A 17,750-nucleotide genomic window follows, 5' to 3' on the forward strand; every position below is an offset into this window, starting at 1 on the left:
TTCATTCATTTGTGATGCTTTGTAAGAGAGTGTGAAGTAACCCTGAGACGTTCAGTGGTGCTTTTGGTGGTCTTCACACATCTCTTTGCCTCCTGGTCTTCTTGACATGCAACCTTCCGTGCATACAGTTTAAAGAGACAAGTCCAACACAGAGATAGATGCTTCCCTTCCTGTATGCCTGTGCACTGGAAGGTGTGTGTGCTGACAGCAGTGTCAGCAGGAGGAGGAGTAAGACAGACAACCATCTGTACAGACTGCAGTGCTTCACTTGTTCAGCCTACGTGGCTTCTACAAGCAGATCTAAAAGGGAAATGACAGTGGAGGGGTGGGAGAGAACGCAAATAGGACAAGGAGAAAAAGAAGCTGAAGAGACACAAAGGCTATCCCTGCTGTGAAAGCAGACTCCTTATGCACAAGAACATTGACGCAGGAATTGTGTCTAGATGGCAGCTAACTGCTGCCATCATTGAAGAACCCAGTCATGTGTGTGACTCGTGATCAGACAAGGACTTTACTTGCTGAAGTCATCTGCTCCTTCCCACTGAAAGGATGCACACACCATCCCATCTCAGCCCCAGCAGTGCTGCCAGACCCTCACATAACACTCCACCACCATCTTTGACATCTTTCCTTCCTCCTCCCACCCCCAGCATGCTCTACCCCTTCTTGGGTCCCTAAAGTGTAGGTGGGGAAGGGAAAGCCTGCATTTATCAGGCAAGCAGCCAAACAGAACAGATAAATCATGAGCTTGTACCAGAGCCCCTCAGAGTAAACTTAGCTGAAATCACTGGATAATTTAAGAACACTGGGAGGGAAAAGGAGAGGATAAACAACAGAAAAATATGATCATACAAACCTCACCTCTACAATGACAAAGGTGAAGATTAAGCACCAACCAGATCACCTGACTGGTGGAAATATGCCTGGGTGACAGAAGGACTCTCTAAGGAGCTCTTGCACTGAAGTTCTTAGTCACCATCACAAACTGGGTTCCTTTTCCCCTCATTCTCCCAAGAAGTTTCGGTCCACCTGTCATGTGATCACAGCATCACTGTGCCATTTCCGTCAGAGCCTGGATTTTCCCTTTTAAAACACCCCCAAACAACAATGACATTTTAGATGATGCATTAAGGAAAGGCTTAGCACCTGATTTGTCAAAACCTAAACCTTTGTGACTTAACACTCTGCAAGTACCATAAAGGGAATCCTAGAGTTGATGCTTGGTGTTGTACAGAGCATGCGGACGGCAAGTTAAAAGACAAGGAAGAATGGGATGTTTCAGGGCAGATATCAGCAACTTTCTTTAAACGAGTAAGGTTTCCTAGTAGATCAGGTAGAAATAAATATTTTCTGCTGTATCTATATTGTTTCACAGTGGCCAATCAACATCAGTCCCAAAGAGCAGGCTTGCCCAACACCTCAGCCTAGTATTGCAGAGATAAACTCCTAACGAGATTTTGAAAAGCTGGACCTGATACTGTTCTTGGTACTGTTCAGAGCTACAACTTTGATTTTCACCCACTGAACTAGTAAGTGCTTTAATTATAAACCTGAATTGTAGTAAGGGCCTGACCTCATGACTTAGCTGTAACAGTTGAAAACATTTACCTTACATGGGCAAAAAAAACCTATAGGGCACAAGAAAAAAAGAGAAAAGAGGAAGACATATACATAAAATAGCTGTGACATAACCACAAGAATAACAGTAGAAGTAAGCACTTAAACTCCATTGTTTTCTTGTTAGATTCTTTAGAAATATTTCAGATTCTGTCTCAGGAAAACTCTGAAAATACAAACTGGGACACACAATCAGCTTGAGGGTTTTTATTTTTGCTATAGGCTAATAGCAAAAAATTTCTCAGAAGGAAAATAATTTTAATAGTTACTGACTTTTAACTCAGCGGAATGCAAAAGTCTCAGCTTCTCCTAAAAACTGAAGTGAACACACATCTCAAACCACACAATCCTACATGGTTTCATACTGTGGGATTTAGCAGTCTGCTGCCTATCTTTTTAAGAAGAAAAGCTTCCAAAAGTGAGCAGATGCAGCAGTCTCAAAGTAACTTGGAATATACAAGATACACAAATTGTCTCTTTTGCTCTCAGAAAGGATCTGGCTTTGCTTTTCCTGTTGAAACTCACCTATGCTAAAAATCCAGAATCACAAAAAGGTAGCACAAAATAAACCTATTCCACTAGAAGAGTAAGAATCAGTTTCTGGTAATGCATCACCTCTTCCGTTGCTCTTTAGCTGAGAAATTTCTGTTCTGACTGTTCTAAAATTGTGTCCTTACAGAAGCAGACATATTCTCCCTCCAGGTTTGCTAACCAACACCAGGAGACAGAACAGAAAATAGTACAATTGTACGTCTACATCTGTTCTGTACCTGTAAAACAAACCCAAAATTCTACAGAAAATTACATTGCTAGAAATTCCCTGCACTTGAACTACCTAAGTTTTGTGTCCAAAGCATAATGGCTGTGTTTGATATTTTTAAAGCCAGCTCATGCTGGCTGACTGTAGTATCTCTCGGCAAATCTACCTAAAGTACAGTTATTTAGATGGTATTTATTATATTTAGAGGTTTTATTACAGTCCCCAGTACTTTTACCCTACAGACAGGAAGCTACAACATTGCAGCTAAACTTACATAGCTGGTCATCTTCCTTTACCTCATGAATTTGGAAAGTAGCCAAAGCAGTAAAGTCAGTAAGAAACCCTCATCCCCAAAGGTACCAGAGGAAGTCTTGGTGCACAAGCTGCTACAGACCATAGCATAGACCTGAGGCAGCTTGACAAGGAGAAGGTCAGCCACATGAAAGTGATTCTAACAGGCAAAACTTCATGTGCTCAATGTTCCTTCACACAAACAAGCCTTCTGAGTCATCATATAACTGTATGGCAGTTATATGTTCTTGAACACAGATGTGCCAAGGAGCTTCTCACACCTGTTAGGTAGTACAGAATACTCACAGAAAAATCCAAACATTTAACAAAGCCAAAAAAAGAGAGAGATCTCCCACAAAGAGCAAAAAAAGCTTGCCTCTTTACTGTTTCACAGTACAAAATCCAAGAGTGATCCAACCACCCAAGCTACAGGTGCATCAACAGTTTGGTTTGGCACCAGCAGGGAGCTTTGCTGCACAGCACCCCCTTCATGGGGCAAAAGCCAGGCCTGGGAAGGAACACTCCAACACTGCACTCAGCTCAGTGCCACCTGCTTGCCTCACGCCTTCACCAGTCAGAAGCTGTACTCAATGTTCAATATTGGACATATTAGGAATAAAATCTTTCCAAACACATAAAAGGAAACATCTCCATTGCAATTTTAAGCATAGGGACATTTTACTACGTGCCAGGCATCCCATACATTTTCCTCAGGCAACAGATAGCTTGCTACACTATCTCTATGAGAGGAAAATCTTCTACCTGCTATCTTCCCAATAACTTTGCTGTCTTCATAGACATGAGATGACACTAGCCAGGGGCATACCTGAAATCCTTGGATTTTAACTGAACTGCACTGAACTGCTAGGAAACTTTTTAATTTGAAAGGTCACAGGAGACAGATTTCTGGGCATATCTCCAGCTAAATGCCACCTTTTTAGCAATGCTCTCTCATCAGATGTTACATAAAAGGCGACAGACACTTTTCAGTGATACCTTGCAGCAGGCCCACCAGCCTCCTAAAGGTAAACCTGAAATCCTTCAGAGCTGTACAGCAGAAATGCCATCTTGCAATCCACAGCTGCGGAAGGTGAACACCAGTCTCCACTGTCCACCTCTCTTGCTGTAGCCATGCACTGCTCAGAACTAGAAACCAGAAGCTGATACAACGTGAGGTGCTTTGGAAATTTCACCAAACAAAAATGAGGCGCTCTGAAATCTTACTATTTTCGCTGGCTGCACTTTTAGCCTGAAATTGAAAAAATGTGCATAACCCCAAAAATGCTCAATTTTGAACAGCAAATTGAATTCAGTCACTCACATCCCAGATATAAACATCCTAAATCTCAGTGCACTGTGGTGTGAATGGATGGGTGCTCTTTGTTCCCACTTCTATGCAGATACACTCTTGACCAGAGAGCTTTCTCAGCATCAAATCCAATATATTTGCTGGAACAGATTCAGCTCTGTTGAACTAGTATTTTTCAACAACAAACAAAATTTTGTCACTAAACTTAAAAGCAGTACTAGGAACACAATAAAAAACTACCTGAAATCAGACCTCAGCCTTTCTACTGACCTCCTTACTGTCTCATTGTTTTCCATTAATGGATTATGCCTCTTTTCTATTTCATTGGTGAGACAAAGGAAAAATTAATCCCATTCCATACTGTCCTCTATTATTCCCACTCCAAAGCCTTCAACATGTTTAAACATAAATCCTTGGAGCTTCTAGCTCTTAGTGCTTACTACTCCCAGTTAACCAAAAGAAGAGTTAATCCAGTCTCAAGACTCTGTAATAATTATTCCCTATAACCTCTGTCCATTCTGTCTCACAGAAGAAACCAAGAGATTTACTATCTACAGTAGAGTACAAGAAAAAAAATTGCACCAAATATTTTTAGAATTTTATTAACCTTAACAAAACCAGCAAATTAAATGGTGGTCACCTGTTTGGAGAGGATTCGCATTGAAATGGCAGCTGTGAATATATAACAAACTATGTACAACTGTGTCAGTCATCAACTGAACACTAATCAATGTAATCCAAATCTTCTGGGATTCCAAAACCTTTATCAATTCTGCTCTCTTCAAATCCAAATTTACGCTTGGCCCAGGACTTTATTGAAAAGATGTTATCTGTAAACAGAATGGAGAACATTCATTTTGACTATTTAGGAAAGCATGAATTATAGTCTTGGCTCCAAAAAAAATCCTTCCATTTGCAGTATCTCTTGTGTGTATGAAAAAGGTATATAGTGGGAAACACCATTATTACATAGATTTAGAACAGAAAACACAAGGCTTTTGTTAATAACCTCCAAAAAAGAGGAAATCATTTACTTAGCAATGACTAAAATATGTTATCTTTATCTTTTCTTGCTCCTCTTTTACAAGGAGACTGAAAGCTACTATTACAGTGTAAGCCTGCTATAGTGATGAGGTAAGTGTGAATATGCATAGTGAGTATTTTATATGTCCTTCTTCAACTAGACACCTACTATGTGACTGTCTACAGCTACAAAAATTAGATTTAAATTAGCTGTAAGGTCCTTTCTAGTCCTGCGTGTTTGTTCAGACACTGTATATAAAGTTAAAAAAAATATTCAAGAAGCTTTAGTCAGCACTAGTTTAGTTAGCATCAGGTTATTATTTTAACATATACATTTTGTTCAATTTAACATAATTTTTCACTGCAGCATTTACTGAAACTCATTACGTCATTTTTAACACCCATAAACTGAAGCGTTCCTTAAGAGAGGAAATGTTCTCTGTCTCTGCACAGCTTAGAGATCTATTTTTCTTTTCTTTAACTATCACACATTTGGTTTTAAAACTGTCTCTTCAAAAGAAAAATATGCTGCAGCATATAACCAAATTGTCTAATTAAATAGCAAAGTACTTCCTACAGGCTGAGGCACAGTTCCTTTACCTCACTCGAGGCCTTGAGAACAGCCTGTCATCAACAGCAGAAAGCCCTGACAACTCCCAGAAGTTATTTTCAAATACATAATTTTATTTCCCCATATGGAGTAAACAACCCAGATATAAAATAATAGTCCAAAGACTAAGACAATGATATCCTGCTGCATTTGGCATAACCAATGATCAGCAGTCCATCAGCAGGAGATCTATTCTAGACAAAAAATTACGAACAATATTCTAAATAATTTAAAAAACCATAAGGACATATAAATAGCTTGCTCTGCAAAATGGAAATGAATACAGCAAAGCTAAGCAACAACAAAACTGAATTAAACTTCCATATAAATGTCATCACAGTAACATTCCTTAAAACTATGCATCATTTTACCTATCAAAACTGATCACTTAGTTTGAGAAATACCTACTTTGTATCGGCATCCATCACACGGTAGCAGCAGTAAGATTCCACAAACCATCCTACTCTTTTGAAAGAAATGAACATTCAGAATAGAATTAAACTTTCTGAATACCTGGGCATCACCATTTCCAGTCTCTATTGCTTTCCTGATCTTACGAGATTTAATTCAGCCAAGGAAACAAGTTGCAGGATTTATACAGTGTGCAAGACAGCACCAGAAGGACAAATCTGTTATGGCATATGAAGTACATTCAGTAACTAAACTGAGAAGATGTATTTTTTTTGTTGAATCATAGTAGTTTTATAAGTAAAATAAATTTCTCTATGTTTCTATAAGTAAGGACTATCCCACATCAAGTCCTAATCAAATTTAAAACTCTTAACACTGAGTAGGTCTTTTACTGAAACTGCTCTAGTGTGAAGCTGTGTCGCTGCAATACACACCAGTCCATCTGTTGGCTGCCTCCTTAGCCACTTGGTTTGTTTGGCCTGAAACAAAGAAAAACACCAACAACAGTAAAAGCATACCTCACAGTAAAATCATCACATAGTTTCAAGGCACAGAGACTAAATTTTTATTGATGTCATTTTTAGGGAACCACATATGAGGAAGTTATTCTACTGCTTCCAAACACTTGCTATACACTTTTAAGGTTCCACCAAGCACAAAGCTAGGTTAAAAAAAACAGGAGCAAAGAGCATAAAAGATACCATATGAACAACTGTAAGTTTTTAAAGTGTATCTTAAAATAAAATAACCCCAGTTTGGCTTGCCTACGGGCTTAATTGTCTTCACCAAGATTAGAACTAGATACATGGCCTGAAGATACCAGAGATGGAAAATATTTCATAATCCTCTCTATACATAAGGAAACTATCACATAGGTATGCATGATGCTACATAGATAAGGGAAATGACAAGGCAGCAGTCTATCATATCAATCCAAAAGTTTATCATATGAACTTTTATAAATAGTTTATCATGTATCATTTGAGAACCCCTTCAATGAAATGAAGACAAAGTAATGTTTCTGGCTATTAAACTTGGCTTACGTCCCTTAGCACCACTCCAGAACTAAACACATAATAGTAAATTACTGTTACTACAAACAGGTTTTGTATAGTTTCCATGAGACAAAACAATCAAGAAGAATTCCTCAGATCACCTTACTCCCAGTTACAGTAAGTACTGAATCGAATCAAGCAGGTTAGGTTGTAACGTGGGAATTTATCAGACTCATTCTGGTTCTCACGCCTACATGTAACTTAGTTATTCCCAGTTAGTCTTGTTAGTACTTGCATGATAATACTCATTTGAATGGTCAGCATGAAACTTGTCTCCAGGGTACTGAGATGTGAATATATGATCAGGTATCTACTGTTATACACACTACACTTTAAGCAACAATAAATTATGTTGAAAAATCGTCTGCTAGCACATATTCATTATTCCAACCTTAATACTCCTGTAACTGAAATGAAAAATGTTTAAGTTGGAGTTATATGCTATTTCAAAACCAATATAAAATGGTTTCTAAAAAAGGCCTACAATTAGAAAGTTTGGGCACAGCACAAAGAAAAGCAAAAAAGATGGGCAAAAAAACGAGTGGGAGAGAAAATTGCATTTTTGTTTGCTTGCATGCATCAGAAATTCAAGTTGTTCCTAGCCTGAGAGAGGTAATACTTATTTCCTTTGCTGAGTGCTTACTGCCATCCCCACTTGTTCAGTTCCATGACAGGCAGCACTGACAATATACCTGCAGCTAATGGCATTTGGAACAGTACCTAACCTAACCCTACTTAAAGCAAGTCTGCAGAGTAAGAGCTTCCACTGGTCAAGACTTTAAATGTGTGAACTACGATACTTCCCTCAGCACTTTTCTGAAATTCTACAGTAAAACTTGACAGCTGTATTTGACTCCAAGTAATGAAGTTTGAAATGAAGTGGGGGAAATCAGGATGGCATTAAACTCCATGCATCCAGAGCAGTGAGGTGACAGCATCCCAGTGGTGGGTGAGCCAACCTATTCCACAGCACCTGTGAGGTCTCAGCAGAAAGCTCTGCTTTGCTGGAAGCAGCTGACCAGCACAACAGTGGCAGCATGGTGCACTGTCACCCTGCAAACACTGCTCATGTGTGTTAAAATATACATATGTGATCATGTGTTCTGAAAATGTGACTTCACACCTCTGTCAAAGAAAAGGCTGAAGTGACAGCAGACATAGGCTGGGCAACAAGTCAGAAGGGCAGTCACTGCCTATAACTGATTTGTGGCTAAAAAAGAAAACATGGTAGTGGCAGCAGGAAGCTACACTGGGGAAATCCCATTATAACATATAGATAGATAGACAGACAGACATATAATCCCCACAATGTCTCACAGCTACAGGGGAACATTTAGCTATCTGAAGGCAAGATTTAAGTCCCTTGGGATCAGTCTTAAGTCTTGCCGATGATTCCACTGCATGATCTTGTGTCTGCTGTAAGCAATACCATGCCTGGAAGAGAAACAAGAGACAGGCTTTGGTAGCTATGGACCTGCATCTCCTAAAGACACCAGCCACATCTGCATCCTTGCCACCATCTTCCTCCAACTCCATCACAAGAACTGACAGAAATGAAGAAATCTGCACCTTCACTACATTCTGAAACTCTTTTTATAGTTGCTTGTTGGGACTTTCATTGGCTGCATCGTCTGTATGTATACACGTGTGGAGGATGAGGGAAAGCAGGAGTAGTAAAGCAGACACTCCCCAGACACACCTACTGTATGTATGGGTGTAACTAACTCAAAGTCATGTTACTTCTGACTGCCTGTTCTCTAGCTCCAGGGGATCACAAAGCCGTGTTGGTTTTTAGACCGCACTGAAAAAGCAAGCTCAAAATCTAAGGACAGCAATAGCATGGGAACTCAAAAACACACACTCTAAAGCAGAATCAGGACACCAACTGTGCAAACTGTAAAATGGAGAAACTCAAACACAGCACTAAGGGCAGTTGGCTAATTGCCAAAACCACCACAACCACCGAGTCCCAAACTTGGCTGGAGTCCTTCTGATTCTTCTGCTCACCAGAGCTGCTCTAACTGAACTCGATTTTTGGCAGCTACTAAATAGTGATCCAGTACTGAATCTGCACAAAACAATGAAAGGCCAAATATGCAGTAGAGGTGAGCAATACAGAAGGCAACATCTTCCAGATGCTTCCAGATGTTCTCATTGCCATTAGGCTCTAGTTACAGTATGTATCTATACATCTGCACATAGGCTGACAATATATGGGATTGCTGTCTGGAAGCAGCAAAACAATCCATTTGTTCTGGACATTACATATTTATTTCACCTATTTGTGTAACAAGGCCTCAAATAGACTTTCCCAGTCCCATGTCTGCAGGATACAAGTCATTTATTTAGCTGAAGCACATAACCTGTATCCTCTGCAGACTAATTTCAAGCATTTTATATGAAAGAAAATGGAAGCTTGAATTTTGTCTCCAAAACTGAACAAAAGCAACCACTGTTGTGTACAGCAATCCAAGGCCCAGAAGCAGCGAGACATGAAGTGCTGGTCTGTTATGTCAGCAAAACACAGCTGGAAATATGCCCTTAACAGTGAAAGGATACAGGGCAGAGTTATTTTGACCGGTCCTCGTGAAAGTCTCTTTTTCCCCTCAGCCTTGGGTATCTCTGGAGAGCTGCAGGGAACTCAAAAAGCTCAGGTTCTGGGAGCTGAACCATTATCCCAAACATCTGTGATTGTCCTTATCACAGGGACAAACCCCTGTATCCCCACAGAGGAAAATAAAGGTATGGAAAGGAAGGTCCAGCTGCAGTAAATGTCTAAAAAGAAAGTGAGGGTGGGTTGGAATTATGCTTTTCAATGCAGGTAAGTGGCATTCCACCAGTGACCTGCAGGTATTTTGGAGCGGGCCAGGAGACAGAGGTGATAAAAAGGCACATGGACAGCTGTCAGAGGTGCACTGAGAAGCTTCTAAAGCAAATAGACAGCACCTGGTCAGGAGTCAAGGCCAGCAGCACAGAACATCAGCACAAGAGTGTTTCTAACAAATCTCAACAGGCATTATATATTGACTCAAATCATCATAAGGCCTCTATGTTTCTGATCTGACTCAGGAAGACCTACAGTCATTCTCAGCATATTGCAAAACTACAGCCTCCTCCTTCCTTTCTTCTTTCCTCCTTCCCCCAGATTCTCTCACTTTTTTCACTGGAAGGTGGAGATGGTTGGAATTAAAAGTCCTATTTGCATTCCAAAATTGAATGGCCAAGAGCTGTAGAAGTCTCAAATATTTCCACAGGGTAAAAAACAATTGTGACAGCAACAACCACCACCATTTCCTCACAAACATTTTCCAAACCTACTTTGGGTTCTTCCTAAAATCCTTTTTAAGTCTCGCACGTATCATTAAGGGAACACTAAGGATACAGTCATGGAATAGTACTCAAATTCAGCCTGTAAAGGCAACATATAATAGTTCCAATAGCTATAGTAAAAGAAACAAACCAACAACAAACCAGCAGCCAGATCCAGCTCACAACCGCCTGAGCTGATAGACATGGACAAAGAGCTGTAGCTGTTTTTGATCTCCTAGATCCTACTCTGGCATTTTCTGGACAACTTTAAGGACTTCTAGCTCCAGGAACCTCTATTTCCCTAGAATAACAAAAGCTAATTGTAGTTATAAAGCTTACACACTACGGTGCCAGTTTTGACCTACCACAACTAGCACCACAAGGAAATTGTATGGACTTCCTCACTTAAAAGGCACATGACTGCAGAGGGAATTAGCACCTTACCAAGGAGGCAGTCACCCATCAGCCTGTGGGGTGTTAGCAGATTAACGCAAAATACAACTGCAGTCTTCAGCATGTGGGTGAGGGAGTAATTTTACAGCATGGATTGCAATTCCTCTGCATGAAATGCAGGGAACAGCTGCAACTGTTCTCAGGGATGAGGGAGGATTATTAGCCCAAAGATTCCCAATCTCTCTTGTGAAATTGGTCAGGGTAAATTAAGTGCATTAGGTGGATTTGAATTCCCATAATAATTCTGCATTCGCTTAGACTGAATTCAAAGATGAAAAATGGCAACCACCACAGGAACTGTATGTGAACTTGAACCTCCTATGACTCTGATTATCCACTGCCTTCTGCAGAGAGTTATCCATTCTCCTGCACATAGGTTGCCCTTACTTTCCAGAAGCATTACCTTGCCATCATCACCCTGTGACAGATTTGTTTCCCTACTTCTGCTGGCGCAGCATCACTACAATATCCTGTGACGCAGTTTCCAAAATTTTTCCCACTAATGAAAATATCTAATGCAAATAAAGATCCCATCTCCAAAGGCCAGGGTAGAAGGTGAGCATAGAAATTCTACACCTGTCATCCACAGAAAGTACAAAAGGTTATTACCTAGTAACTCCTACCCACATATCCATTCACAAACTGACTCCACAGACTCTGATCAAGAGCCTGTGGCTTGCCATTGGAGACTATTTATGGCAGTGATGTGATGAGGTGGCTTCTTAAGGTCCGTATTTGAGTATCCTTGAGAATAAGTAATCTACAACACTGTCAACAGGGTGAATTGCAATGTGGCAAGAAGAGCTTTAAAAGAATGTTTTGTAACCTTGTATTAGGCAGATACCTCCACACTATTGGAAATCTTTATCCTCCCCCATGCTTCCCAAAGAGGTGTTTCCTCTTAGAATAAAGAGCTGCCATGTAGAAAAGTGATAGCACATCAGAATTCTGTCAACTCCTTTGAATCCAAAATAACACATCACTCTTCCCCCACACTCCAATATCCCACACAACACTTTTCCTCATGATACTAATCAACAGGTCACAAAGCTTCAGAATTCATTACTAAGTTCAAGTCAATGTGTAAATAAGAGTTCTCATTTAAATCAAAAACTCAACAGAACTTTTTATACTGACTTATTTTAGACTCTGAATAAAGTTTCAGCACTGCAAGAAAAACACTGACAATTACGAATGCTACCTACTGATCTACAACTATTTTGAAAAGCATAGAACACAATATAAGCTATTTGTGATAGAAAAATACTCAAGAATACTAATATAGTAATTAATTAAATCAGCATTTCTGCTGCAATACCTGTGTATACGTGCTTGAAAATAAACCTAAGCAAACAGATGCCACAGTACCAGACTCGTCTACCTGGTGAGGCACAGTAAAGCTACTAAGAAGCTGATCCACATTGCTGAGAATATGCTTTTAAAGGGTCTGTGATCTTTGTCAAAGTGTTTGAAAAATGTGTCAAGTCTCATCAGCAAAAAGCTCCCTCTGTCCCATATGAAAAGGTCACACTGTCAAATTTCATCAGTATGTACACAGGGTTTCCTTGAAAAATGTCCAACAGAATTTGTCAGAATTGCTACCAAGAAATTCCTCTATGGAAGACATGTTCTTGCACTTAAGTTTACTATATTCATGTACCTACAGAAAAAGACCATTTACCTTTCAAGTATTGTACCTGAAAACTCACACTGAAATCTCAGCTGCATAACTAAAATACATCAATTTTCATCCAAAGACCACAGGGAAGCAAAGTGCTTGCAAAATATAAACAAGCACGTCAACTTGATTCAGGGCTGAGTCAGGGCTCCCTGACACCACTCTGCTCTCCTTGCAGCGGACAACTCCTCTTTCCCCACTTCATTCGCTAATATACTCCACACCTTCAGCACAGTTATAGGAACTTGCACACTTCTGAGCTGAACTGTACTTCGGAAGGAGGCCCATCCCAGGACACCATGGGTTTTGGCCAGTTGTGGATTGTAGTCTGCTGTCACCTCACATGTCGCAGAGAAGAGTCTGGAAGGCATCACAAGAAGGTCTCTGTAACCACAACTCAAGGCATGTTCAACTTTACCTATGGCATTTCTGAGGCATTTGTTGCCTGTTTTTAAGGTTTCCAGTATTAAGCTTTTATAACCTTCCCAGGCAGTCTAATTCAATGTTTGATTATTGCTATCATTAGTTTTTCACTTAACTTTTTCTGGCCCTACAATTTAAGGCTATTACTTTTTGCCATCTTCTCCCCAAACCTGAGTAACAGGCTGTTCCTTTTCTTTCCTTGAAGAGATACAGATATGCAAAACCCACCAGGAAAAATCTTCTTTTGAGCCCTATTCTTGTAAAGTTTTTTGTCTCTTAGAATATGATTGCTCAATGTCCTTTTGCTCTGCTCTGAACACTTAGTTAGATAAATATACGAATGCTCTGAAATAAATCGGGTATATCCAGGTAGGATATCCAACACTGACACAGTGTTACAGATGAAGCCATGCTAAAGCCTTTAGTGCCACACTTTCTGCCTTGAGCAAAAAGATTATTTCATACATCTCATTGTTGGTTATACTTCTGCTTTGTATGTTAGTATGGGGATTTTTCTTGGCACAACGAAAATTCTTATCTTGTTAACTACTGTAACTCTGACATCTTTTTTCAAATCCTCCCCACTTAACCAGCTACCTCAGATCATTTGTGTAGCACAATATCCTTGAATACGGGTAACACCCTTGCACTTGCTACTACTGAATGTTATCCAGTGTTTTTTAGACTATCTTTGCAATTTGTCATGATCATTTTGTCCTTTTTCCGTGCAGTCTCTCCTAGTTTCATCATCTGCGAATGTAACAAAAGAACATCTTCTATTGTACTGTCCAGTTCATTAATACAACCACTGAGCAGATACACGTACATGACAGACCATATTACAGAGCTTGATCAGTTCCACCTCCCTTTCTGATACTGAATTGCTCACAAACTATAAAGTACTTTGAGATTCACACTACTGCTGTTTCATCAGGATTGTATTTCCTCACTTTCCTTAGAACAGTATCATGCAAAACCAAGTCAAAACACCAAAGACAAACTTCCCCCAATCTACAAAGGTCTCTTACAGTGGCAGAGAGAAAACCTCTGTGTTGTTCTAGGTGTTTCCCAACTGGTTTTCTGTTCTGAATTTTTCTCTGATATCCTGCTCTTTTCAGTGAAACTAGCTCACATGATGTTAAAGTGAGAAGAGAAGAAAAACCATTGGAAATGCTGTCAAATGTGCCAACATTAGTCTTGCACTCATACAATCTGCCTTGCAAAAACTGCAGTTAAAGAGCACAGAACAAGGTATCTATATAAGGAATATACAGTCATAATCCAGATAAACCCGTAAAATGGTAACATACCATCCCATAAAATATGGGAGATATCTTAACCAATGAGATTGGCAATTCATTTTTTTAAACAAGGCCAGGGAAGACCTCAATTTGACAGTCCTGCCTGTTAGCACTAAAGACAATGAACTAAAATCCACAATACCTTTCCTGACCTAATTTTGCATGTGAAAGTCATGAAAAGATATAGACCAGTACATTCCTTTGAATTTCACCACAACTTTATCAGAATGATCTGAATGAGTGCTACTATACACAACTACCCTAGCAGGTCTAACATTGGGAGACAGAAGCAAAATACTCACTCCACAAAAGCCTTTTTGTTTGGTATATAAATGGATCTAGAGATTAGTTCGATTTGATGCTTTCATCAAGGGCTTTAAAACATTGTCAAATGGATTGCTACCAATTCATTCCTTAAATCAAGGAGTATCATAAATGTAACCTTAAGTAGCCATTTTCCACATCATAAATTTTATCAAGTGTCTACCATTCCTAAACAGCTCACCAGCTTTTGCCATAAGGATTTACTGGCTCAGACAATAAAGCTATTCCCACATATTTCACCCATGAGCCCCTCACTCTACATATTTTTTCTGCCATTCCAATATAAACAAAAAAGAAACAAAATAAAGGAAAAGAACAAAACCATGTCTTGTGACTGTTATCATTTGATTTCAAGAAAAGGTACCTTGCCTGACTGGCAAATTTATTTAAGTAAGGTGTTTGTTACATATGTTATCTAAAGATTTGGTCCTCCAACAGCCTCCTTTCTGTGCATCCAAGACAAGCCCCACCCACAAAACACAGCTTTTTGCTTAACTAGCTAAAATGCAGCTTCATTTTAAAGCAAGTTGGCTTAAGTTGACACTCCCTGAGAATAGTCTTGCTAGAAAGTGACTGAGGTATAAAAACATAAGTATGCATGTGTCCAAATATTTAGGACAGTTTTTCATTGCAGAGTAACCTCTTACCCAAAGACCAAACACAAACACAGAAAAATTCTCTGAAATGCAGAGAATAAGGGCCTTTTGCTGAAAGCCAAATGACCCTTCTGGACCTAAGCTTTCCAGCTTCAGCCAAAATCCCCACATTTCACTTTAAGCTTTGTGCCTTAGGTATGTATGTACAAACACTTCTTAAGCTGCCCAGTTTGTCCTGGTGGCCCTTCATTCATCATTATTCACAGCTGTTATATTCTCCTTTCTTTCCCGCTGCTCACCCATTTACCTACTCCTGTTGCTCCCCTCATTCAGTTTTTTCACATCCATTTTCTAAGAGTTCAACTCATTGCAGAGTTCATGAAAATGCCCTTATGAAAACTTGTCACCTGCTCAGTTGGTCAGAAGATCCCTGGTTGCTCTTCAGGGCAACTATCACACAACAGACAATTCCATGAGGTACATGACAAATGACCACATGTATGAAAGTCTTGTGAAGAAGGCAGTGAAAGACTTCATTAGACAGATCTGCTGGATGGAAAGAGAGATTTCAAAGACCTCAGGAGAGTCCATCACAAGACACAGGGATCTCCACCATGAGTTCCTAACTTGATCTGACAACTTGCTTTTATCACTGGTGAACTTCAGCACCGTAATGAAGGGCCAAGGTGAGAACTGTTTAACTTGCTTTTGTCAGGGAAAGTCCTTAAACCACCACGTTACAGCCTCTGGTAATCACAGCCAGATTCTGTTTAGCAAGTGTTTCCTCTGTCAAAGGACCAGCCTTTTAAATAACCGAAATGCAAACAAGCCTCCCTTGATTTTCAAGATTAAAAAAAAATGGAAGGGCTGAAGATAAAGGAGCAGATACACTGCTTAAACTTGCGATTCCATCTCGCATCCTATGATTACCAAAGGAGCTTGGATCAGTGATCCAGGTATACATTTGTAACTCCACTCATTAAGTACCCTGTTCCTTTTCTCAACTTTACTTAACAGGTAAGATTTTACCGTTACTACATGTAACTGTGTTTACATACAAGTACATTTATTATTCCTCACTCTTCCTAGAAACTAAGTTATGGTTCATTTTTGTAAGTTTGATTTATCTTTTAATGTAGCTTTTGAACAGATAATTTGTCAACCTTCCAAATGGATGACAAGCCATTCCAAGAACAGTACAGGGTGCAGGGGAAGCAAAACTAAATTCTTAGTTTGATGCTGCAATTAGTTGAGAATTAGTAGAGTAAACGTGTCCTTTCATTACTGGTGCACATCTATATATACTCTGGTACTCCATGATGAAGGAGGAAAAAAAGGGGTGCATGTGCGAGCTGTGTAGTTTTGCTTTGATTAGTAGCAGATAGCCTGCAAGTTACATACATGAACATCCATTGTCTATTTCCTGTCATATCCTCATCCAGATCCTCAGGAGATGAATGTAATAAATATACAATACTCTAAGATGAGACTAAGCAAAAAAAAGGAGTCCTTGCTTTTAAAACTATTATTTTTCTATGTACTTTTAAGCAAGTGTGGTTCACTCCAAAGAAAGCTTAGTTTAACCCACTAAGACTAACGTAAGTGTGAGTGAAGACACAAGCCTAACATCGGCAGAATGACTAATTTCTAACTGCAGACCTTTGTTAAGGGCATTGCTGCACAAACGGCAAAAAGCACAGCTTGTCTCTCAGATGCCAGGTGCGTATTTCATGGTCAGTAGCTAGGAAACATCCTCCTAATTGCAAACTGAACATACCACATCTTGAGGTGATTTTTAAAAAAACATTGTCTCTATAGGCTTCATCTGTACACTACTGATCTTGGTGGCACCTAGACCAGGCTTAAAATGATTTGTAGACATTCACTTTCCCAAGTGAAACATTACATTTTTAAAAACAGATACTTAATAGTTCATTAACTGATACTGCTGACAAGACTTTTTAGTTTAAATCACCTTTCTGATATGATTTCTGAACAACAATCTTTACCACAAAGTATAAAAGACAATCCATTAAACCCTTTTGTAAATTACTGGTATTCTGACGGATTTCAAGCAAAACTGATGCAACTCATTTTAAAGTCTTTCCATTAGCCAGGATAGTCCAATCTTCATTTCATTACTTCACCACTGTTTCCCTTCTGGGAACAGGGACTATTCCCAGCATTAGTAAGAATCCCCCAAAGAATCTAACACTTGGTACTAAAGTTTTTGTAACATGAAGTACACCTGCATATGTAACATATTTTCAAACTGATATGAACATAAGAGAATAGCTGGGTGTATCAACAAAAAAAACCACCCCCAAAAAACAAATCCCCAAACTATGCACCCCACAAAATCCAGTAGCTAAATCAACATTAACTTTTCAGCATTCGCCCTTCGGATATTAAGATGAATGAAAAAAACTGAACAATCCAGAACTATTTTCTCATACTGTCTGTATACCCTGACAATTCCTCAAAACAGTTTGTCAAGCTGAAATTTTCAGTGTTTGGAGACAGCAGAATTAGAAATTTTTGAAGCACCTACAATGAAAAAAGATGTTTTCAAGTACGTATTACATATAGC

At 39.4% G+C, this 17,750-nt stretch overlaps 1 protein-coding gene across 1 annotated transcript in view; it reads right to left on the minus strand.

Annotated features, from left to right (window-relative positions):
• Positions 1-4,700: 4,700 nt before the first annotated feature.
• Positions 4,701-17,750, minus strand: part of MND1 (meiotic nuclear divisions 1) — a gene marked incomplete at both ends in the record, with an annotated part of 39,553 nt that continues 26,503 nt past the window's right edge. Inside the window, 2 exons of the mRNA XM_082281975.1 lie at positions 4,701-4,807; positions 6,456-6,500. Coding sequence (XP_082138101.1) covers positions 4,701-4,807; positions 6,456-6,500 — 152 coding nt within the window. The remainder of the gene's footprint in view (positions 4,808-6,455; positions 6,501-17,750) is intronic.

Source organism: Coloeus monedula (genome assembly GCF_965178545.1).
Source record: "Coloeus monedula genome assembly, chromosome: 5".
Classification (NCBI taxonomy): Eukaryota; Metazoa; Chordata; class Aves; order Passeriformes; family Corvidae; genus Coloeus; species Coloeus monedula.